The sequence below is a fragment of the Amblyomma mixtum genome, chromosome 6 (assembly GCF_055824585.1).
Source record: "Amblyomma mixtum isolate Tamu chromosome 6, ASM5582458v1, whole genome shotgun sequence".
In the NCBI taxonomy this organism is placed as follows: Eukaryota; Metazoa; Arthropoda; class Arachnida; order Ixodida; family Ixodidae; genus Amblyomma; species Amblyomma mixtum.
The window spans coordinates 128,215,120-128,237,511 of NC_143017.1; the positions used below are offsets into that span (position 1 = coordinate 128,215,120).

At 49.2% G+C, this 22,392-nt stretch overlaps 2 protein-coding genes across 2 annotated transcripts; both read left to right on the forward strand.

Moving 5' to 3' along the window:
• Positions 1-6,531: 6,531 nt before the first annotated feature.
• On the forward strand, positions 6,532-12,084 carry LOC149340349 (tsukushi-like). The gene is made up of 3 exons (XM_089549128.1): positions 6,532-6,816; positions 9,611-10,652; positions 11,437-12,084. Exons 2-3 carry the CDS (start codon positions 9,613-9,615, stop codon positions 11,705-11,707), a joined length of 1,311 nt encoding a protein of 436 aa, XP_089405254.1. The 5' UTR covers positions 6,532-6,816; positions 9,611-9,612; the 3' UTR covers positions 11,708-12,084.
• Positions 12,085-12,217: 133 nt separating this feature from the next.
• Positions 12,218-20,077, forward strand: LOC149340350 (uncharacterized). The gene is made up of 3 exons (XM_089549127.1): positions 12,218-13,348; positions 16,233-17,321; positions 19,105-20,077. The coding sequence occupies exons 2-3, from the start codon at positions 16,240-16,242 to the stop codon at positions 19,409-19,411; spliced, it is 1,389 nt and encodes a 462-aa protein (XP_089405253.1). The 5' UTR covers positions 12,218-13,348; positions 16,233-16,239; the 3' UTR covers positions 19,412-20,077.
• The last annotated feature ends 2,315 nt before the right edge of the window (positions 20,078-22,392 follow it).

Genomic DNA, 22,392 nt, shown 5'->3' on the forward strand with positions numbered 1-22,392 from the left:
AATCAATCGCCAGTTCTCTATCGCTCTCTGTACATGTCAAGCAGACCTGCAGATTTCTTGCCAGAGTGGTATGCACCCTATTAAATACTAATGTGGCAGACAAGCATACACACAACTCGTGCATAACATATGCGAAGTTTGCAGCTGTGTACTTGAGGATTCTGCACCCCTTAGCATACAAGGCCAGCTTCCCCGTTACAACAGGTTAGAAATCGTCGCTATATTTGCGATAAATGTGGGAGGTATAGCTTGTGCAAACTACTGTGCGCTGTCAGTTGACTGCTGTGCTTCTGGAACTGTACCAGAAGTCTATCGCAGCAGCATAAAGGAAAGAATACTTTGCTTCACCCTAGCTCTGGCATCTATAAGCTTGTTATTTTTGGCCTCCCATATAAATTTTAAAATCCAGTAGCATCCCACTTATTCTGCCGCAAAAATGGGTGAGGTGCGTTTCCAAAATCAGCACTAAGGATCACGGGAAAGTCGTCTGCTACTGCTACTTCTGGTTCCAATTTTCTCGCCCTGTTCGCTTGCTTAAGAGCAAGTGGCGTGTTAATATTGCTTATTCAACCAATTTATTTATACTGCAACATTGCTGATTGTATTTCATCATGGGAATGCAACGTCGACTCTGCCCTGCTTCGTGGCGTGTTTTTGAACAAAATTCAACTGAAATGCAGAAAATGGCATAAGGCTTTCTATGAGTATGCACCGGAATGTGTTGAGTTGCATTGTGCGCACAGTGGCATGTGTAGGTTGTTCGCTAGCGACAGCCTTTACACGCTGTGAGGTATATACATCTATCGTCTGCCAAACTGCACATTTCAACACTTCGTAGTATGGCAAAAAAAAAAAGCGTAATGAATGATTCGTTCAAATGCACTAGTTTAACGCAGCTTAACTAGTTCTAACGCACGTGAAACGGACTGCAGCGCATGCGCACAACAGCCAGCCTACGCCGGCGTATCAACCATGACACAAAACACTTTATGGGATTGTTAATTCTTGCACTCTGGACGTGCACATATGCTGCACGCGCTGAGCTTAACGACCATTCTGTACGATGAACGATGTCGCAGCGCAAATAAATGGGTGAATAAACTATGCCGGCACGCATGGCGAATGCAATGTATCAGTCAGTGTGTGGGAGAAAATTGGAAGCGGATGTAGCTGGCAGGTGACTTTCCCATGATTCTTTGCGTTCACTTCGGAAACGCACATCACACGTTACATGTGTCTGCCGGTCACGTGGTTGAGCTGCAAAAAGCACATTCTTTAAAACGCCGAAGCACCTAATGAAGAAAGTGGCTGTGGCTCAGTTCAGCTGAGCCAGGATATACAGAGCGAAAGCTCTGTCAGCAAGAGCAAATCACGTGGCACAAGTGCAAGAGGCGAGCGTCCAGAGCGGTTGTCGGTGCAGCGGCGGACGTGACTGCCAAGCTCAAGAGCGAATCACGTGACATAACATGCTACAACTTGCGAGGAGGAGCGGCCGAGCAGCAGCCAGCGCAGCGGCGGATGTGACTGCCAAGCGCGCAGCTGTGGCGTCGGCGAGTGGCATGCCATGACGTCATAGCCACATGTGGCGCTCCTCCCGCTAGAGGTTTAGAGGGCTCTATCAAACATCTAAGAACATTTGCGCCTTGAAAGGCAGACACTCCCGAGGCCCGCTAAGGGTCTCAGTAAATCAGAGGAATGTCACCTTCGCAGGCTACAAACTTTGTCTTTCAATAACCCAGCTACGCTTCACGCCATTGAGCCCGAGTCCTTTTCGGCACAGTGCAAATTTTGTGGCCAGAAGGCAAACTTGTACCACATGGTATGGGCTTGTCAGAAAAATGACAGCATTGAGATCATAAATCAGCCAACGCGGGAGGGCTGGGAGGCGGCCCTGTCCAGCTCGGACCTCGAGGAACAACGAGCCCTCGTCGCCAGAGCACGGGCAGCGGCTTTCACCAACGGCGTCCCGGACTAGGGACCCGATCAGCCTTCCCTTCAACTAAGGCATTGTGGCTTTAATAAACGTTTTCATCATCATCATCCCGCTAGAGGTCAAATTATTTATTTCGCGTACCCTCAGGACCAGAGGCATTATAGAGAGGAGTTGGTACATAAACTTCAAGAAAAACAATTTGCAGTGCAGCAAACTAATTAGTAATACAGAAATGATAGCTCCTAGTTATACAATATTAACTAGCCGCCGCGGTGGCTCAGTGGCTATGGTGCTCGGCTGCTGTCCTGAAAGACGCGGGTTCGATCCCGGCCGCGGCGGTTGAATTTCTTTGGAGGAGAAATTCGAGGCCCGTGTACTGTGCGATGTCAGTGCACGTTAAAGAACCCCAGGTGGTCGAAATTTCCGGAGCCCTCCACTACGGCGTCTCTCATAGCCTTAGTCGCTTTGGGACGTTAAAGGGCAACTCCGGCGATTTTTCAGCCATTTTAAGTTAATGGCTGTTTTGTGTTCCTAAGAACCTCCTGTAATGTGTACTATAGGAGGTTTTCAAAAGCAACCGTAAAATAATTTTTAAACAGCAAAAAACGCAAAACTCGAAACCGAAACCGCAAAACCGAAACCGAAACCGGGGAGGTACCTTCGTGCGGTGTTGACTGTGACGTCACGAGCGGGTTCGCCGCGCTGTGAAGTCCCCGAAGATATCACAACTGCCCTGAGCCGCGCTGTCGACATGACTGAAAGCGCGGAGGACAGCTTTTCCGAGACCAGCGAGTCTTTAGAAGACGACTCATTCGACGATTTTGGACTGGACGAGTCGCTTTTCAGGTATGATCCACCGCCGCCCGAGCCAGCCGAGTCACACCACAGGCCGCGTCACCTGCAGCACGGAGGCGGTCTGAACTCGGAGAAGTGATTACTTGAGTCATTTCTCGTGCATGCATTTGTGACAGAGTCGTCAGAACAAAAGTTAACGAGATGTTCCCGCTGACAGCTGTTCGTGTGGCCAGCGCCGGCCGACCCAGCCTGATGAAAGAATCTGCTGCCGGAACTTTGCCGCGGTGCACAACGTCCTTACAGGGGCATGCATCGCCAATAGTCCTCTATTTGCGAAGCTTTGTCTCGACGGCGAGCTATTGGAAGTGAGTTCACGCCAACTACAGTTCTAAAATCCAACATACCGCTTCAATTCTTGACGGCCGCGCTTCGTTGAGCTGGCCGCTGCTATAGACGGTTGTACTAGAATAACGTTGGCACAGAATATGCCTTCAAGCGCCAGTTGAACGAAGCCTTAGCGAGTCCAAAGCTCTCTTTGAAGTACACGCTGTCTTCATAGCAATCTGGCGCGAAATGTTCTGAGCACAAGCGGGAATGCTTCCTCGGAGACCAGTTTACACGGCGGACAGCTCTCACCAACTTGTCGTGAAGGTTCTTATCGCTAGGAAACCTACGCTAGATCACGCCCGTTGTCACAGATCAAGAATTTGTGCACCCCACAGCACAACAGAAGTTGCCGTGACCCATCACTCTGGCGTACACATCACATCAGGCACGTTGAGATGGCGCGAAATTGCACAGGTGGTCGAAATAATTCCGGAGAGCTCCGCTACGACCTCTTTCTTCCTTTCTTCTTTCACTCCTCCCGTACGTCGCGGTTCGGGTGTCCATTACTGCGTCATTTACTTTCCTCAAAACCAATTTTCAGTTTTCCCCTGCACTGCCAGCGCCAGCGCGCGCCCGACCAGCTTGACACGCCGCCCCGCCAGTGACGTCACAGAACAGGGTGGCCTGTAGAAGTTGCTCGATCAGTGGGTGCCGCTCGCGTCGAGGAGCGCTTGCTTTCAAAATTCGCTTGCGGAAAAACTACGCCGGTTTCAGATGCGAAATTTTGCATGAGGCATCAGACTATCATAAAGAATACAGACTTAAAATTTCATTTCAATCGATGCTCATCGAAAAATCGCCGGAGTTGCCCTTTAAACCCCATAAACCAAACCATACAATATTAACTGTTTTGTTCTTGGTCTTACGAGTCAGTTGACCGTCAGGCTCAGCATGGGAGGAGGAGAGCTTTTCGCTCTGACAAATGACCAGTGGTTCACCTCTGCTGAACGAGTTTTCACGTAGCGAAAGCAGAGCGCACAGCTCCGGTTTATGTACCCCATACCCTGACGTCACAACTTTAAACTGAATCACGTGACACCACGCTATTACCACTTTGCCTCTTACCTCCCTCTGCCGACAACTTGAAAGGCCAAGTGATGCAACACCAAGGTGGACCACACATGGTAAAACAGATGCGCAACGACTACTTACCTCAAGGTGGTTTCAAGGTCATTTGGAGGCTCACGGCGAAATGTGTGTTAGCTATCCGAGTGTAGCTTTCGCTACAAAGGAGAGGAAATGGCGCAGTAACTGTCTCCCTTCTCGGTGGACAGTGTAATCGCGCCGTGAGGGAGAGATGAGAATTCAAGTGGAGGGCTGTGGAATAATTTCGGCCGCCTGGGGATTTAAAGCGCACTGACATCGTGCAGCACACGGGCGCGTTTTAGAGCGAAAAGCTGTACTCTCCGCATGCTAAACTGAAGGTCAAATCCGCTTGACAATGACCTTCAACAAGGAGGGGCGGAGGTATGGCTGTGACGTCAGATCACGTGATTCGCTTGCCGCTGCCTCCCTCGTCTTGAGTAGATGCTACTCACGTGCCACCGCTCGCCGAATCACGTGCTCAGAGTGAAGAGGGACAAAATAAAAAGTAGCTGTGTATTTATATTTATTACTGCGAAGCAATACTACTTTCGCTACCACCTCAGCCCGTGCCGTGCTGCGGCCGCATAGCCACGCTTGACCTTTCGCGTGACCTCGCTGCGTGACGTCATACCGTCTGTGTAAAAACGGGGCCCCATCTCACGCCGTCGCCTTGCGCGGCGCATAGCCACGGCCTGACTCCCGCTCCTCTCACCAGGGGCGCTGCGCGCTATGTGACCTCATACCATCTGTGTAAAAACGGGGCCCCATCTCACACCGTCGCCTTGGCGGCGCATAGCCACGGCCGTGGCCTGACTCCCGCTCCTCTCACCAGGGGCGCTGCGCGCTATGTGACGTCATACCATCTGCTTAAAAACGGGGCCCCATCTCACGCCGTTGCCTTGCGCAGCGCATAGCCACGGCCGCGGCCTGACTGCGCTCTTCTCGTCAAGCCCATCAGATGCAGCCTCCATCCTATAGAGCATCACCACAAGCGGTTCAATAGCAGAACCACGTATTGCTTCGCAATTACCAGGCTTAACCAAGCTAAGCCACAGCCAATTTTTATTGGGGTTTAACGTCCCAAAGCGACTCAGGCTATGAGGGACGCCGTAGCGAAGGGCTCCGGAAATTTCGACCACCTGGGGTTCTTTAACGTGCACTGACACCGCACAGTACACGGACCTCTAGAATTTCGCCTCACTCGAATTTGGCCGCCGCGGCCAGGATCGAACCCGCGTCTTTCGGGCCAGCAGCCGAGCGCCATAACCACTGAGCCACCCCGGCGGGGCATAAAAGAAGTAGTAGTAGCTGTCTGGCAAAGCCTGGCTGGGCCCTCGCGGCAAACGATTTGCACTTGTAGGCAAGCAGAGTCAGATCATCCGGCTTATATAGCTCGGAGACAAGCTGCGTTACAGCGAAAACGTGTGGCGCACGGTATAGAGACAGTTGAAGAACGAGGACAGAGACTGGAGAAAAGTAGTCAAAAAGTGCGTGAACATAAGGAGAGAAAGCGCTTAGCCGAGGCCGCTTCGCTGTAAGCGAAGCAGAGGCCTCGGCTAAGCGCTTTCTCTCCGTGCCTAACCTTGCTTAACCATGCAGACGTAGCCGAGCCTTTCGATCGTCTTACTGGGTTCAGCCGGGTTGAACCACAGCTAATTTTTGCTTTTCGCGTCGATCGCAACGCGGTCGCCGCGGTCGGTCAGGTTCGAACCCGCGTAATCCGGCTCATAGACGAGTGAGCCACCTTTGCAGGTGCTTCGCGATATCTGCGTCATCACCGGCGTGTCCGCTATCGTGTGACCATCATCACGTGTGGGCGAAGCAGGGAACGGAGCAAATAAATTGGTTGTGAGGATATGAAAGTTGCAGGAAGTCTAGCTTCTCTCTGGACACCTCAAACACGCCGTGAGGGAACGGAGAAAACAGGAGTGAGGAAGAGGCGCTGTAGTGGAGGGCTCCGGAATAATTACGACTGCCTGCGGATATTGAAGTGCCCTGACATCGCACAGCTAGCGCACTGACGCCTTTTGCGTATAACAGCATGCACCGCGTTGTTACTTTTCACTTCACTCGTACATGAGGCTATGGGCCGACGAAAAGGAAGAAAAGGGTGCAGTATATGTCACTGTCAAGGTTCAGTGATAGCTCCTCGCGCAGTTTGCCTAATACGCGCCAACGTTGCGCTTGGTTCTTGCAATAGTAGAAAACGTCCGTTCTGGCCACACGATGAGCGGCCGTCGGCTAGACGTGTTTGCCTGTTTCGTACCAACTACACTAAGCACGCGCATTCCTCGGCGTTCCAGGTGCAATATGCATGACTCCCCCTCGGTCCGATGCGGCCGCTCAGTGGAAACCCGCGCGTGCGAGCGGAAACGCGCTACGAATTCTTCGCGTGCTGGCAAGTCCTCAGGTGCGGCAGCGGCAACGCATTCGGTTAGCCTCTGCGCAGTTTGTGGGTTGGAGAAGCACCCACTGGGGCGAGATAAGGGGCGATAACGGCGCTCGTGCTGCCCGTAACTCTCTCGAGTCTCCTTATCGGCGAAGGCGGCGACCATAGGCCGGCGTTGCTGCCAACACCACAGCCTGGGACGCGGCTTGGCGCACAATCTAGTCAGGTAGGTCTCCTCGTGGACGTGCATATATGCGCTTAAGCATTGGAGTGCAAACTTTGACAGCACCTCACGCTGCAATGTTTATCAGTTCCCCATGTATGCGTACACTAGCCCCCAGCACTTTTGTCTGTAGCGCGCGGCTCGTATGTCAGAGAGTGAAGGAAACGTTTAGCTGCTTTCAGGCTGCAGTGCTGTTGTCTGAGTTGCTTGCTCATTACATGTCTCCCCTTGCGTTCAAGCGTTGAGCAGGAGTGGTCAGATTTCGCTGCGCTTGCTTCGCGCAGAGGCGTTCGCACTCTCTTGACAGGAGTTAGGGTGGCTGTATACGGGAGGCTGCATAAATTGCTAACACCAACAGATATCTATATGCGCGTGGTCATATCAAGAAATTATCATAGAAGCGTGTTAGATCTGTGTGGTTTATACAGTAGGGATCAGTTTCACGCCATACGTGCGAATTTTGACGGCGGCGTCCGTTCGCCGTGAGTGGAACTGCTACGCGAGGAAGCACGTCCGTGGCGCCTCGTTGTGCGCGTTGCGGTGACTGCGATGGCGCGGCTATAAGCCCGTCGCCATGCTCGCCTAGGCCAAGTTCGTTGCAGAGGAAACGAACGAAAAACCAGGAAAGCCAGGTTTTGGGCACGGCGCGCCGCGGGTCATGATTTATGCGCTGCTATTGTGGTAATGTTAGGAGAAGGTAAGTGACGCCAACCAAGTAAAATACAGGAAAAAACACGACGTTTCGGGACCGGCTCGGCCCCTTCTTCACGGTGTGACTACGGGCGAGCCGTGAAGAAGGGGCCGAGCCGGTCCCGAAACGTCGTGTTTTTTCCTGTATTTTACTTGGTTGGCGTCACTTACGTTCTCCTAACATTAAATTTCCCAACCAGACATTCTTCTGTCGAATGTTTTCTTTTGAGTCTATTGTGGTAATGTGTGTTCAAACTTTTCTGCGCACAAGCCTCGGAAAATTGGAAAATTCGTTTTCAGGGAAAGAAATGACGCAGTAGTATTGCCTCACATATTTCGGTGGACACCCGAACAGCACCGTAAGGGAAGGGATAAGAAGGGAGTGAAAGAAGAAAGGAAGGATGAGGTGCCGTGGTGGAAGGCTTCGGAATAATTTCTCTCTTCTGTCACTCCCACCTTCCTCCCTTCCCTTACGGCGCGGTTCAGGTGTCTGCCGAGATATGTGAGACAGATACTGCGCCATTTCCTCCCCTCAATAACCAATTTACCAACCTATTTACCCCCGCCCCCCAGTCTCCAACTGCTTGCACTGGCAAACTCTTCAATTCTAGTATGGTTTGGTTTATGGGGGTTTAATGGTTTCTGTGTTCAAAAGTCACGCTCTGACTCTGTGATATCGTCACTTGGTCACTAACTGGATGTGCCTGATGACGCAAGCAAGAGAAATGTGATATATACCCCCGCAGTTGATCAACGAAACGTCACTCCTATTTCCTACTGTGTGTAAGTATCTCCGAGTTGCATTAAGTAAGATAAGACGAGACATTCGATTGGTCAGTATACATAACCGGTACCCAATTACCGGAGGCGGCACACGCACGACAGGCAGTTACGAAAAGAAGTGTGTGCGGCAACAATCGAAGGGAGGGAGGGAGGCTTCGCACCGGGCACCGCAGTATATCCCTTCCTGCTGGGACAAAGAAATTCTTCATTCGTTCGGCAAGCCTTTTCCCATTCACATGATTCATCCTTTCTATGCCTGAAGGCAATAAACACCACTCAAATGAAATTAAGAAAAAACAAATGTAATCATTTCCTTATTGCTTCATATTTCAAAGCAACGCAAAGTTATCTTGTCGCCTTGTTTGATTTCTCTTCGAAATCGCGTAGCGCTCCGAGAGACGGCTGTACTCCCAGATGTGGCCAGTGCTGATTGCTCTCTTGAATTCGCTCCGCGGCTCGCCATTATCATCAGCCATTGCCATAAAAGGCGTTTGTCTCGTCCCCACTTAACGCATACCGTCGCTGACTTCTAAAAAAAAAAAAAAGAAGTCGTGCCATTGTTCGTCACAACAGCCATCGATATGCCGCTCTGTTCGCTGTCCAGGTTGCGTCAGTAGGCTGTGCGTTACATTTTGTGATGTGTTGTCAGTACGAAGTTTTCAACTTTTCATCATCATCATCGCCATCATTTCCTGCGTTTTAACCTTGCCTCGAGACGAAAAAAATGGCTGTTACAGATGTATACCGCCCTATTCCGAGGAGACTTATTTCTACACTCGCATGTGAGTTGGGAATTTAACCTTCTTGTAATAAGAGCGGAGTTATAGGCCACGTTGACTATAAGGTCCTGCCCGCCTGGGTCACATTAACGCAGATGCCGTGTTTCGTTGGCCGGAATATTCACTGGACAAACAACCGACACGGATGAGATATTCATAATTGGTCAGGGGTTATGTCAGTCATATTTTCGCTTGCGACATTGTACCCTGACAGCGCACGGTAACTATAGCGTTAAGTACCCTGATTAATGTTAAAACCACTGTGATGCAGCTATTGCAATAATCAGCAGCTGCAAGGAATAAAGCAGGTTAGTGACAATGATAGTGTAGCCGTGTAATTCCATTGCTAATGTCGGCATTTTTGGTGTCTACCATACAAATTTTCTTGTCCTGGCTCTGCTACCGCTAGCACCAAAGTTGCCTTTTCAGTCACAGGTCACGAGATGAAAGCAAAAAAAAAAGTATGTGCGCTCTATGTTCAGAAGAAGTTGAGGTTACAGTTTCTTGCTTTAAAGTCCATTGAAATCTGTTTCTTTTCTTTGCAGGAATGAAGATCACGTTGTTCTTGCTTATTGTGTTCTGCTCATCAGTTCACGCGGGACCTGACTCCACGGCGGTTTGCCCACATTCCTGTCAGTGCGAGGATAACTTTACGGTTATTTCATGCGCGCACCAACAGCTGCACAGTTTTCCCAAGCCGCTTCCTGACAACATTGAGGAACTCGACGTCAGTTTCAATACTATTGACAGCATTCCATCACTAGCTGCCCATAGAATCATCAAAATCACACTATGCCACAATCACGTAAGCGTAATATTGCGCGGCACTTTCGCCCACACGAACTTGCTGCAGAACCTCGACCTCAGCCACAACTGTCTGTCTTCGTTAGCAGCTGACGATTTGGACGGCCTGGAATCCCTTCGAAATTTGGATCTTCGTTGGAACGATCTTCGGAAATTGGAACATTACGCTTTCCACAGGGTTCCAAATCTCAAGACATTGAAACTATCTGGAAACCCGTTGAGATATGTCGACAGCTCGTGGTTCAAGAACCTGGACGTCCTCGAAGTACTGGAACTGCGGGCCATAGGCGCTTACAGCTTGGCAGCCGACGCCTTTCTGCTTGCCCCCAGGTTGCAAGCGATTGATCTGTCTGAAAACGACTTCACCGACGTTCCGAGCGCGTTGGGAAGCGCACGGAATCTTAGAATTCTCACGATGGACCAGAATCCCGTGATGAATTTGAGTAGGGCGTCTCTGTATGGCGTCAAAAACTTGGAAGAGCTTCACATGAGTAACATGCCGCGACTTGAAAGTGTCGATAAGGGTAGTCTCTGGAACTTGAGGCACCTGGCCGTCGTTAATATGAGCTACAACGTGCGGTTGAAGGTAATAAGTGACTCGGCTTTTCAATGGGTGAAGTCGCCCGTGCTCAAACTTGTGGTGACTAATAACAGCTTGCAGACGCTAGATTATGCTTTCAGTGGACTTTGTGACGCAGGATTGCTTAACCTTGATGGCAATCCTTGGCTATGCGACTGTAAACTACTCTGGATGAGAAGCTGCAATGTGACGCAGGATTTGAGGTAAGCAAAAGCGTATTTATCTTCGGTTTGGAGTAGACGGCCATTAATGCGCCGTTCTGAATGAGAGTGCGTGTTAGTGCAAGAGGTTCTCCCAACATGTGGCCAATACACGCTCCACAGCAAGCGCCATCACAGCATGGACATTTCCATTCTTAGGCAATACGACAGAGCAGTACGCTTAGACGAGCAGTAGTACAATAGTACCTATTATTTTCTACTCGGGGTTCAGAACTTTGAACAGAGTTCAGGTCTGTGATTCAGTTTCCTCGTTAGAAGGCTGGTTTGCTTATCTGCGAATTAGAATGCCAGCGATGGTGCTCAGAATTTCCAAGTCAGTTATACATCATTATCCCAGCCATATAAGCTCTTTATGTACTACTGCTGACGTCTTCACTTTTATCTCGTCCACTTCGAATGGATAATGTTGGCACAAAGAGCAGAGCAAACATCTTAATCTTTTTAAAAAGGTGATACGTGCATGTGGTCATGGAGGAAGGAAGTCTCCATAATTCACTCACACTGTTGCATTTCCATCGATTAAGGTCACACTGTTTCAACTAAGCTATGTGCCATCGCTTTCAAGAAGCTCTTCTTCCACAGTATTTCTCATCTATGGCCGCCCATCTTGTAATTTGTGATGTGGTCAGTTGAAACAATGGCTGGCTTGCTTTGGCGCGATTGCTGTCACAGGCAGCACGGGAACCATTCCACTCTCAGTGTCCACACTGTAGCTTCACGACTTCTGACAGCTTCCCTCTGAGCGTCATGCCCTTGTATTTTCCAGATGTAGCGGTCCACCGCCGCTGGCCGGAAAGGCCATTGGACATGTGAAGCCTTACGAAATGCGCTGCCCTCTAAGCCAGAGACTGCTGCAACGGTTCGAGGAGACTGCTAGCAACAAGTTGGTGCTGGCAACCGTGGGGGTGTGTGCGCTCTTTGTGACGTTAGCCGCCGGCGTATGCATCTGGCGGGGAAGGAGGCGTGGACTCCAAAAGGACGCTCGGTACAGCGCCGTCCACTACTCGCACGTGACCCCCAAGAACAGCGCTTCGTGAGTGCGCGCGCTACGAACTGTCGTTCAAGATAAGGGCGTATCCTACATCAGACGCGGTTCCAGTGAAGGTCGACTGTGCGATGCAGTAAATGGCCAAAAGGAATGAATGCCTTGCTGTTTGCTGCTGTACAAACCTGAGACAATCACTACGGTTATAGCGAGGAGGTACTGTTCAAGACGGACTAAAACTGCTTTTTTGGGGTTTTAAGGCTCAAGATCTTATCAGGATCACAGTTCTATGTGAATGTATTTTTTTTGTTGCAAAATTTCAGTTTCCGAACTTTATTCAAGGCAGGTGCTCCGTACCTTTTGTCCCTGACCTTTTAGTTTTCACGCCGACGGAGAACTATGAATAAATCAACAGATGATGATGATGGATCCTGCGTGACGCATGCCCCCCCCCCCCTCCCCCCTCCTTCCCCCTCCTTTTTTATTTTGATCCATAGACCGCATGGAAACAATTTCCTTGAATTGTTGGGCAAGTATAATAAAACTGTTCATTGGCCGCTGGACATTTGATGTTGCGGCTCGCAGTGCTTCGCCGGCATGCATACGTGGAGAGAAAGCGCTGTAGCAGGACTATGCATGGCCAGACTGGATGTCTGTTCTCTTAGCGCTGTCAAACGGAATGTCGTTTTCATTAGTTGTCGAAACTGCAAACAGCTCTTGTACCTCTTGTCGCAACGTACGCGACGGCCGTGGCAGCGCCGCATTCTGCCTATGGTGTCTATCGCGGTGAGGACAATGGATGGCAAGATTTCCTCCATTGGTGCCATTTTGTCAAAGAACGCATAGGCGTAGCAAATGCTGCAAAGAAACGAGAATTTTTCGGTCCTTTCACGATTTATACTTGTGCGTGGAGGAAGAACAAAACTGGTGGGGACACTTCAGCTCCATAGGGTATGACACGATAACGTTAATGGATTAACGCCCATATATGTAGAATTGGTCATTCTCTGCATTCACAGATGCCTGGGAGTCTTCATACCACTACTGGCGCAGTGGTGTTGCAGTTAAACGATGCGCCACTGCCCTGCAATGAGAGGTGCTGTCACCGATGGGGCTTGTTAGACCCAGGGTGCTATTCCCGAGCAACCTTTCGCGACCAATCATTAACTTAAATGCGAAGAAACGCGAACGGTTTCTCGCTTGAGTGGCAATCAGGCATAACTGTAATGCAAGCCCCGCACTGACGCCTACTGCGTTCCATCAAACCTCTGAGCGTTTTGGCACGTAGTGCGTCACGCCCTTATCTTGTGTGCCGTCACCTATACGTCTCGCTTAGCTGAGCTTATCTCCGTCCTCGGCGTTTCCCGACGGGCGCACTTATGGGCCGAGCCGGGAGATTATCTCTGCACCGTGTGCGTGCCTTCCTCTTCGGACGGTCCGCCGATACGTGCTGCATTCGAGAGCCCTGTTGCCTCAGGAGCGGCAGAAACTTGTACTCTGGAGCCTGGACGGGCGGCGATAACCGCGAGCAAAACACGTCGTGCGTCTGTCTGCACGCCGTAGCAGGAGCCCATAGGTGGACACCTCCCAAGCATATACACTGACGTTGTTGACGAAACAAATCGCCTTCTTTCGGACTGCGCTGACCATGTGAACACACTCGAACAAGCTCAGCGTACAACTCGCACAAAAGGTAACGTAATTTTATTCCTCTCTAAACTTTCGGGGTTCCGAATGGATGCTGAAGTAGTTTGCTTCCATTTACTTGCTATCATGAAGAGGCTTTCGTATACCACTGTGATCCTACTGTGGCCTATGTCGAGTTGCCGCTGCTTACTTCTTCAGCTTTGTATTGGATGAGCGTGTAAAGAGGCCTACGATTAAGCCAAAGAGGATGGTTCTTTTTGATCGTAGTTGAAGTAAAAAAAATTGCTGCGTCACTCAGGGAAGAAGTGCAAAGAAACGAAGTTTGATGCTACGTATAAACAACGTGAGGCTAGCCATAAACCTTGCTGAAATGTTCTGCTTTGTTTACGCGTGAAGGATGAACCCAAGGATGAATCTAAGAATTGCAGCAGTAGGAGGCGCTCAAACTAGATAACGACAGAAGAAATCGTTCGACACTGCGAACCCAGAACGTTTAGATTCCGAGAAATCGCAACGTTGATGGCGGGTACGGATGGCGTAATGCGAACATTCCTTCTACAAAATAGTTTTTAAAGCCTTGCACTGTGCCACCCATAGACCAAAACCTTAAAATCTCTATGACAGTGCGATGCTTGTGTGTACGCTTACTGAAATCAGTTACGATTTCCCGAGCACTCATTGCCCGATCTTGAGAGCAATTGCTTAGACTACAGCAAAAGCATTTTAGCTTTCTATACTCATAGATCGCGCGCAAACGAGCAATTTGTACGCTACGCAAGGCTAAGATTGCGTAATGAAATGGATTGGCAGATGAGTGCTCACTTCTCGTGACGGAGTAGTGTTTCGCTGGACCGCCCCCGGTATGCTCTTTTATTTATTTGTTTGTTCGTTTGTTTACCTAAGTGCTCTCATCGGCATTGCATGCTCTCTTGCTTTACATACCCAAGAATTCTGTGCAGAAGCATTTTTTTTTTCATTTAATGGAAGATTTCACTATAACAATCAATATCCTCGGATCACCCGACGGCAGTGTTTCATTATATTTTTTTTTTTATATTAATATTTTGCAATCAAAAGCGTTGATCATTGGTTGTCTGTGGCAGTCTTGACTGTTCGGTGCAATCGATGGAAACACTTTAAAAGAAAGTTTTTGCTACATATCAGAAGAATGACCCATTAACTTCATTATTTCCATAAGAGCATCCTACAATTTTCCAATTTTCTAAATTATTGTCCCAGAATGTTGGGCATGCAAATTCGTTCATGGGGATAATTTGCGCGATGGCTTGTTCGGGTTTGTTAACTTTCGTGTACAGAGCAACCTATCCTGTCAAATCGCCCTGTCGTTATGCCCTACAGAGTCGACACACATTACAGTCTTTACATAATACTTATTCCAACCGTCTAGGCTTATTTCGAGGCTGAATGTCCTTTTAGCTGCCCTTTGTCAAGTGTACATGGTCGCCGTATTTTTTTCCCTCTCTCTATTCTACCTTTTCCTCGTGCCTTGAGCTACGACTGGGCTCGGAGGCCTGCTACAGTGCGTGTTTTCGTTGTGCTTTGTGCTCATTTCCCACGCTTTTGTCTTGGTTTACGGGCTTTGCTGACACATGACTTTCCTTATCATCTTGCTGGTTCAACGCTCTGTTGTCCTCATTGATTTTCTTTAGGTGATATTGTTTTGTGTGTGGTGTACCAGTATCATGGCCCCAGCGTTGTTCCTGGCACATCTGAGATAAATGTTGATTACTATTATTACACTATTTTAGGTTTGGTTTATGGGGTTTAACGTCCCAAAGCGACTAAGGCTATGAGAGACGCCGTAGTGGAGGGCTCCGGAAATTTCGACCACCTGGGGTTCTTTAACGTGCACTGACATCGCACAGTACACGGGCCTCTAGAATTTCTCCTCCAAAGAAATTCTAGCCGCCGCGGCCGGGATCGAACCCGCGTCTTTCGGGTCAGCAGCCGAGCACCATAACCGCTGAGCCACCGCGGCGGCTACACTATTTTAGATTTTATTAATGCAGTTGTAACTAGCTAAACGCAGTGCTTCCGTCTGATTCGGCCTCTTGTATAAAAAAAAAAAAAAAAAAAAAATCAACTTCAACAGTTAAAGTAAAATCAATTACGAAATGTGTCTCCGGCACACTTACTGCCCGGTCTTGAGCGCATTTGCTTAGACTACAGCAAAAACATTTTAGCTGTCCGTGCCCGTAGACTGTGCGCAAACGGGTCAACTTGTACGCGGCGCAAGGCTAAGGTTACATAGCCTAGACTTAAGGATAGAGAAACGCGTGTGGTAACGCCACAATGCCACCAGTTCGGAAATTTTTGTAAATGAAATAATGGATGAATAGTCAGTACTCCTCTGCACAGTTTTGCACAACCTTTTCTTTTACGGTTGGAGTAAATGTATGTGCACCCTTTGCCATGGGTAAATGCTCAAGGGCTTTCATTATAGGTCATGCTGTGTGCGTCGCAATACAAATCTTTGGGAGGACGAGAGGTTCTCCCTTTTTCGAAACTTCCATGGATGCGACAAAATCCCCAGTAAATTGCTTGGAAGCAAACACCTTGAGCTCTAGACTTTCGACAAAGGCTGACACATGTAGCCATGGGCATATTCTTTTTTATTGGTCTCTATTGCAGCAATAAGTAAAAACAATAAAAAATGTTTCGACTAATCCTTTAGGGTATTTGCGAGGCTACGATGTTTTAAAGCAAGAACAATGCAACACACGAACACAATTAGTCTGCAAAGCCAGAATTGATATTTGGAAGTGTTCTTTTTAGAATCGCCTCCTACAACGCCAACAATATTGTCAAAGAAGGCGTAGTCTGGAAAGCCTTGACAAAATGCGGTACATTTTATTTCGACATTTCTAGGCTTCCTGACTATTCATTCTGTATGATTATTGCTTCTCCAGATTACCCATGGATAAAATGGCGCTTCTACCACTGTCGCTGTTGGTGCTGCTCGCCTCACCTTCAGCAGCGAACACCAAGGACATGTGCCAAGCCTCCGGTTGCGAGTGCACCGTGTTCGACGACGCCGGTGAAGTTTTCCTTCGGTGCGCGAACCACTCGCTTCAGAGGCTTCCAGAAATGGACGGAAGTGTGGTCGGGATCGACGCCAGCCACAACATAATCAGCGAGTTAACTAGGTTCCCAAAACTGCCAGCACTTGAAGTGCTGGACCTGCACTTCAATCGCATTAGCGAGCTGCCGGCTAGCACGTTTTTTGCTCTGGACTCCCTCGAAGTTCTCGACTTGAGCCACAACAACATCGGTTATGTGCGACCGGAGTGTTTTGAGGGACTCAAGAGCCTCTTGGTGTTGAACCTGACCGACAACTTCATAGAGACTCTCCAGCCTAAGGTATTTGGCGCACTAACCTCCCTCAAGAAGCTTGTGCTTGCTGGAAACTCTCTCAAAGCAATCGATTCCTCGTGGCTTGGCAGTTTGCACAAACTGGAACACCTGGACTTGCGTATGCTTGGTCTCCGTTCGCTTCCAGGAAACGTATTCCACGAGTTGCCAGCGCTGAAACTCCTGGAGCTCTCGGACAACGAATTCGAAGACGTGCCTACCAAGGCGCTGAGCAGCGCGAAGTCCCTGAAGGTTTTACACCTGGAGCACAATCCTATCACGACGCTTACTTCCGACTCCTTTGCCAATGTAGACGACATAGAAGAGCTACACCTGTCGGCAATGCCCAAGCTGGAGTCCGTGCAGGATGGAACTTTCGTGAGTCTCACGCATCTGAAAGTCCTGGACCTCTCCAACAACCCTGCTTTGAGCTCTATCGAAGCCGGTGCCTTTGACATCGATAGAGACAACAAGTCCCTTGAGGAGTTGTACCTGGCCTACGGCAACCTAACGTCACTTTCGTTTGCCGGCTTCGAGTGGTGCAGCATACGAGTTTTGGATCTGCGTGGCAACCCTTGGCACTGCAACTGCTCGTTGCAGTGGATCAAAGGCTGCCACTTCGCCCCGGAACTTACCACCAAATTTGAGTAAGAAACGACCATTTCTAACTTTCCTTCGCAGGTGATGAATTATTCTCGACTGCTATTCTTCTGTCGGTGTGGCTGTTTCGCGCCATTTTGTTTCAATATAGCCTTTAAACCCGAGTTCGCATTTAAGCGCGTTCTGATTTTTAGCGTTGCTGAGCTCTGACGTAGTAGTTGTTGACCGGAGTAATTAGTGTCTTGAGTTTTCCAGTCTTTCTGTACCGGTATCGACCTATAGCGCACTTGCATGAACGCCTTGAAACAGCTCTTTTCTCTCTCGTTTATAGCCTCATTCTGGGTGCCACACCCCCTGCTAGAGAGCACAATTATATGTTACTGTCCATAAAATAACTGCCATGTCTGTCTTCGTCTATGTTTGCAGTTGTTATTTGGCAAATTGCTGAAGTATGCACTTTAGTGAGCAGGCTTCAAATGTTTATTGCACATCGAGTACGAAAGGATGGAACTATGCCGGCGATATCTGGAGTGAGCAGAAGTTCCGATAGATTTGTCCTTGGCCTTCACCACTGCACAAACTGTGAAAACAAAATTAAACAAAAGCGATGCTTGCATTTATTGCATATTTGCCTAGCTTCATAATTTGCGAGGGCTACTCTACCACACAGAGAGGTACAGGTTGCATCAAAACTTCCCAGTCCGTAGGGTCTGCTTTCCAGCGGTATATATTGGCCCTTATGACGTGCCTTATGAAGCTACCAAGGTTCCCAGTGATGAAAATGATTTTTCTTCTACCACTTAGAGAGGTTTTGAGCTGCGGAATTGTCGTAAATGTCCTTTACTGGATGGCTCGAAAGCATACCTGTGGCCTAGGAATTTTTCACGCACCCTCTGCATCACCTAAGGAAGTTCGGTGTATTTACGGCGCTGGGCTGTTATGCACGAATGTGCCTAAAAGGCGGCTCAAATGTAAATTGAAAGAATGCACCCCCAAGCTGACAGGCTGACCATTGGCATACCGATAGCACATGCTAAAATGCGAGCTCAGTTTTCTTAGAGCCATGCCAACCAGCCAGTATATGAAATTCTGGCACGGCGGTATTTTATAGCGGCATGTTCTATAGCATCGTAGCGAAGGGAAAGTGGCTTCGCATAAAATTTAACGTGCACTCGAGAAAAAGAAAAAGCAGAAAATAATTTCTTAAAAACTCATCATGACGCACATATATTTTCTTGATGCTGTCTATATATCTCTCTCCAGGTCGTGAGTAATGGTGCACTGTTTGTGTTACCAAAACTGCTAAATGTGATTTTAAGGTACAGTGGCATACCCGAGAACTGCACAGTGGGCCCGGTGTGCCGAAGTGGTGGGGCTTAGCATGAATTTCTACCACTGGAGTTCTTAATGCGCCTAACCCGCTCATCAGCTTTAATTGCGTTATTATCGTACACTTGACTCCGGTGCCAATTCAGACGGACTCTCAAGTTCTGGCCCTAATGACAGGCACGGTATAATAACACGCGACCGCAGGTGGCTCCACCACAGTGGCTCAGTGGTTGCCATGTTCGTCTCATCAATCTCAAGGAAGCCGGATAAAATCTCATCCACGGCGGCCGCGTTTCGGTGGAGGCGAACCACGAAATATGCGCACGTGTTGTGCTATGTCACTGAAAGTTAAGAATCCCAGGTGATCGAAATGAATCCAGAGCCATCCACTACGGCGCTTCTTCCTTTTTACCTCCATCTTTTTATCTCCTGCACGGCGCGGTCGAGGTGTCCACCAGAAGCTCCTTTCGTCATAGGCCATTTTCGTTTCCACTTCCGCAGATGCGCCTCGCCCACCGAACTGAACGGCGTGCCGGTGACGGATCTGATCAAGGAGGACCTGCACTGCGTGCAGCACAGCGCGGCGGCCGCCGGCCAAGAAGAGGTGCACCACCACGGCCACATGACGCTGCGGCTGCTCGTGGTCACCGCGGGACTCGTCACGCTGCTCCTGGTGGTTGCAGTGGCGCTGGTCGCCTTCCGCCACCGTGACATCCGCGACTGGTTCCAGGACCGCAAGCGCATCGGCTCCGTCTACTACGTCAAGGCCAACGCGGCGCCCCATTCCTCGCGCTGCTCGCAGGTCTAACGGACACAAGACAAGCACGCCGTATTTACGTGCACTTCGCGTCTCGCTGCCGCAGTTACCCCACGTGATGCAAAAAGCGCAAGAAAACTGTATATTTTGGTGCGCCTCGGGTTGACCGTAAGCGTGGCTGAGCAAACACGGAGCCGCCGACGTAAGCAGTGATGTTCGAAAAGCATTCACGACTGTCTGTGGTTGGAGTACATACAAACAGGGTACCCTCACCTCGCTGCCGAAAGAACTGGTGTGTTGTGCACAGGGCTTTCGGATGGAAGAACGGCCGTCGTATATCTTTAGTCAGCCTGCAGCTGCAGATGGCCCATGCAGAATTCCGACCAGAAGCAAGACGCCTGCACTGGCACATTCGTCAAGTCGTCAACGTGTGCCCATACCAGTGCTTTTCCTGTATGAGCACCGGTATGGGTCTCGGTCATTCCTGTGGTACGCTTTTTCAGGATGACACGAATTTTGTCATGCCCCGTGAGTACACCAGTGACTAACGGGGAACACTGTATGACAGCCTTTTAGCGAAAGGCATTCCGGTCTGAGCGACCGGGGACTGTATTCACGATATTTACAGTATGTGGTGGTTTTGGTCCACAGGAATGTTTGTTTTTAAACTCTCTCATTAAATAAAACATTGTCATATTTTGTCCAGCAAACATAAAAGGAGCGCTTTCCAATTTTTAGTTAACAAAAATGCATAAGAACAACGTGAACCTCGGCACTCAGCGTCAGCTTCACGCAGACGATATGATTTTGGCGGTGCGCGAGTGTAGAAGGTAAGAAAGTACACATTAAGTCGCTCCATTTTTGTGTGGCCGCTCATGGAAACTGCTCGCTATTTCGCAGAGGCCGTGGTGAAGGATCGAAACTTCCATTTCAGGTACTCGGATTCCCCTGGCACATACCAGGGCTCTCTCGCTCGGCCGCCGGAGCACCTCCTCGGTGTCCGGATCGCAATCGACGCCCCGAGCCAGGTGTCAAGCACGATTGGGTATTTAAATTATCTTCAGAGAGGTGCGCGTTGGTAGAGAGGCGCAGTAAACAAAAACAAAAAATGATCACGGCCGCACATCCACGATGAATCCGCTCATTTATATGCGGAAATAAATGAAAGGAATATCTGCCGACAGTGGCACCTAGGGGCTGAACTTTTCCGTTTTTATTAATCGCAAATCCAGCGGATGAACTTTTTTCAGTTTTATTTTAGAACGCATTATTAGTTGTTTTTTTTTTTCCCGGCGAATTACAGCCTAAAGATGAATTCGTACATTTTTTGCGTGTGTGCAATATGTGACGTCCCTGAGGGGTTAAAAGTTAACGCAAAGTTGATCGTGGCCTTTTTATTAGCATGAGAGGGTCACAGTACTATCGAGGACTGAAATACCCAGGACGCGCCGCCGCTGGCTCAAATTTAACGCTGCGTCAAATAGAGGTCCGATAATGGTGCGTCAGTTTTACGCGCCAAGGGGTGCAAGCGTCTGCTGCATACCTCCCTTGTGCTCGGTGCGAGAAGCAGCCGACACGATCAGTTAACAAGCTGACGTCCTTGAAGGCGTAAGTCACCACTTTGATAAGGCGTATGCTGCCACTTTGATAGGACGTCTGCGAGCTACATTTCCTATCCAATTTTACCACCAGCTGCTCGCTGTTGCGGGCTTCCTGAGCGTTGCTTCTCGTATCAAGACGAAAGATTGGGCCATCGCTTCGCAGACATTCTCGAGCAGGATGGACGTGGCGATAAAAAATATATCGCTGCCAGCGATACGCTTTTCGAGCGAGAGCCCTACCCCTCGGGGTACAGCTTCAGATTTCGGTGTGGATGATACAATGACCTTCAATGCCTCACAAGGTCAAACTGAACTTAAATGCGTGGTGGTATGGCCCAAGCTATAGTAATATGACCACGTGACCTTATGACTATGACCATTGTATACCTGGCCTTGACCCTTGACCTTGACATTTGATTTGTGACAGTGGAGACCATGCTTAAGAGAGCTTTCGCTCGTATAACTAGGTTCAAGCCACGTTGAACCCCAGCCATTTTTGCGAGCCTCGCACGTCTTGAGCACTTCTCTCCCCGAGAGTACCCAGTAGGTAAAACACAAATGGTCATGTTATACAAGCTATGTTGCAGAATAAAATCCAATAAAAAATAAAAATGTAGGAGTTAAATTATCTGGTCGTGAGATATAAACGAAAGGGGAAGTTTACCTCTGGAGTTTGGTTGTGCTGTTCAGGTTCAGCTCTGCGTTGAACGGGAACACGATAGGTGAACACTCGCGGAAACCAGAATACGGCAATTTTTTGCACCGCTCATGCATAGTATCACGTTGAGGGTTGCTGGTTATGGCTACAGAAGTTAATGTTTTTACATGAACTGGTCTGTGTGCAGACGGCGCTTGGCGACGCGGTGAAGCCTCCCAATTTGCACCGGCGTGCCTGAGTTCCCGGAGCAAACGCCTCAGAACTCATAACCATGCTACTTGTATTATGAAGTGGTATTTGCTTTTAAGGCGAAAGCCTTTAATGCCTCGTACTGTCGGTAGCAGACGCGTCGGCAGCCGTGTCGACAGACGCGTCGGCAGAAGTGTCGACAGACGCGTCGGCAGGAGTGTCGACAGACGCGTCGGCAGAAGTGTCGACGGACGCGTCGGCAGGAGTGTCGACAGACGCCTCGGCATAAGTGGTGACAGACGCGTCGGCAGAAGTGTCGACAGACGCGTGGGCAGTAGTGTCGACAGACGCGTCGGCAGGAGTGTCGACAGACGCGTCGGCAGCCATGTCGACAGACGCGTCGGCAGATTCGTCCGCCTTCGGCGTCACTGCTTAAAAAGCTCAAGTTTCCAGCATGAATAAAGGCGCGTCTGTGAATGCATGGACTTCATAAATAAAATAAAAAGAGTAAAGTCAAGAAAAGGGAAATAAACAAAAATAAGAAAATAAACAAAAATAAAAACAAAATAAAATAAGATGGGGCA

Bases quoted from the DNA above. Each gene is read 5' to 3' on its own strand.
- LOC149340350 (XM_089549127.1), top strand. From the start codon at position 16,240: ATGGATAAAATGGCGCTTCTACCACTGTCGCTGTTGGTGCTGCTCGCC. The intron at 17,322-19,104 runs GTAAGAAACGAC...CCACTTCCGCAG, and splicing joins GAACTTACCACCAAATTTGA to ATGCGCCTCGCCCACCGAAC.
- LOC149340349 (XM_089549128.1), top strand. From the start codon at position 9,613: ATGAAGATCACGTTGTTCTTGCTTATTGTGTTCTGCTCATCAGTTCAC. The intron at 10,653-11,436 runs GTAAGCAAAAGC...TGTATTTTCCAG, and splicing joins AATGTGACGCAGGATTTGAG to ATGTAGCGGTCCACCGCCGC.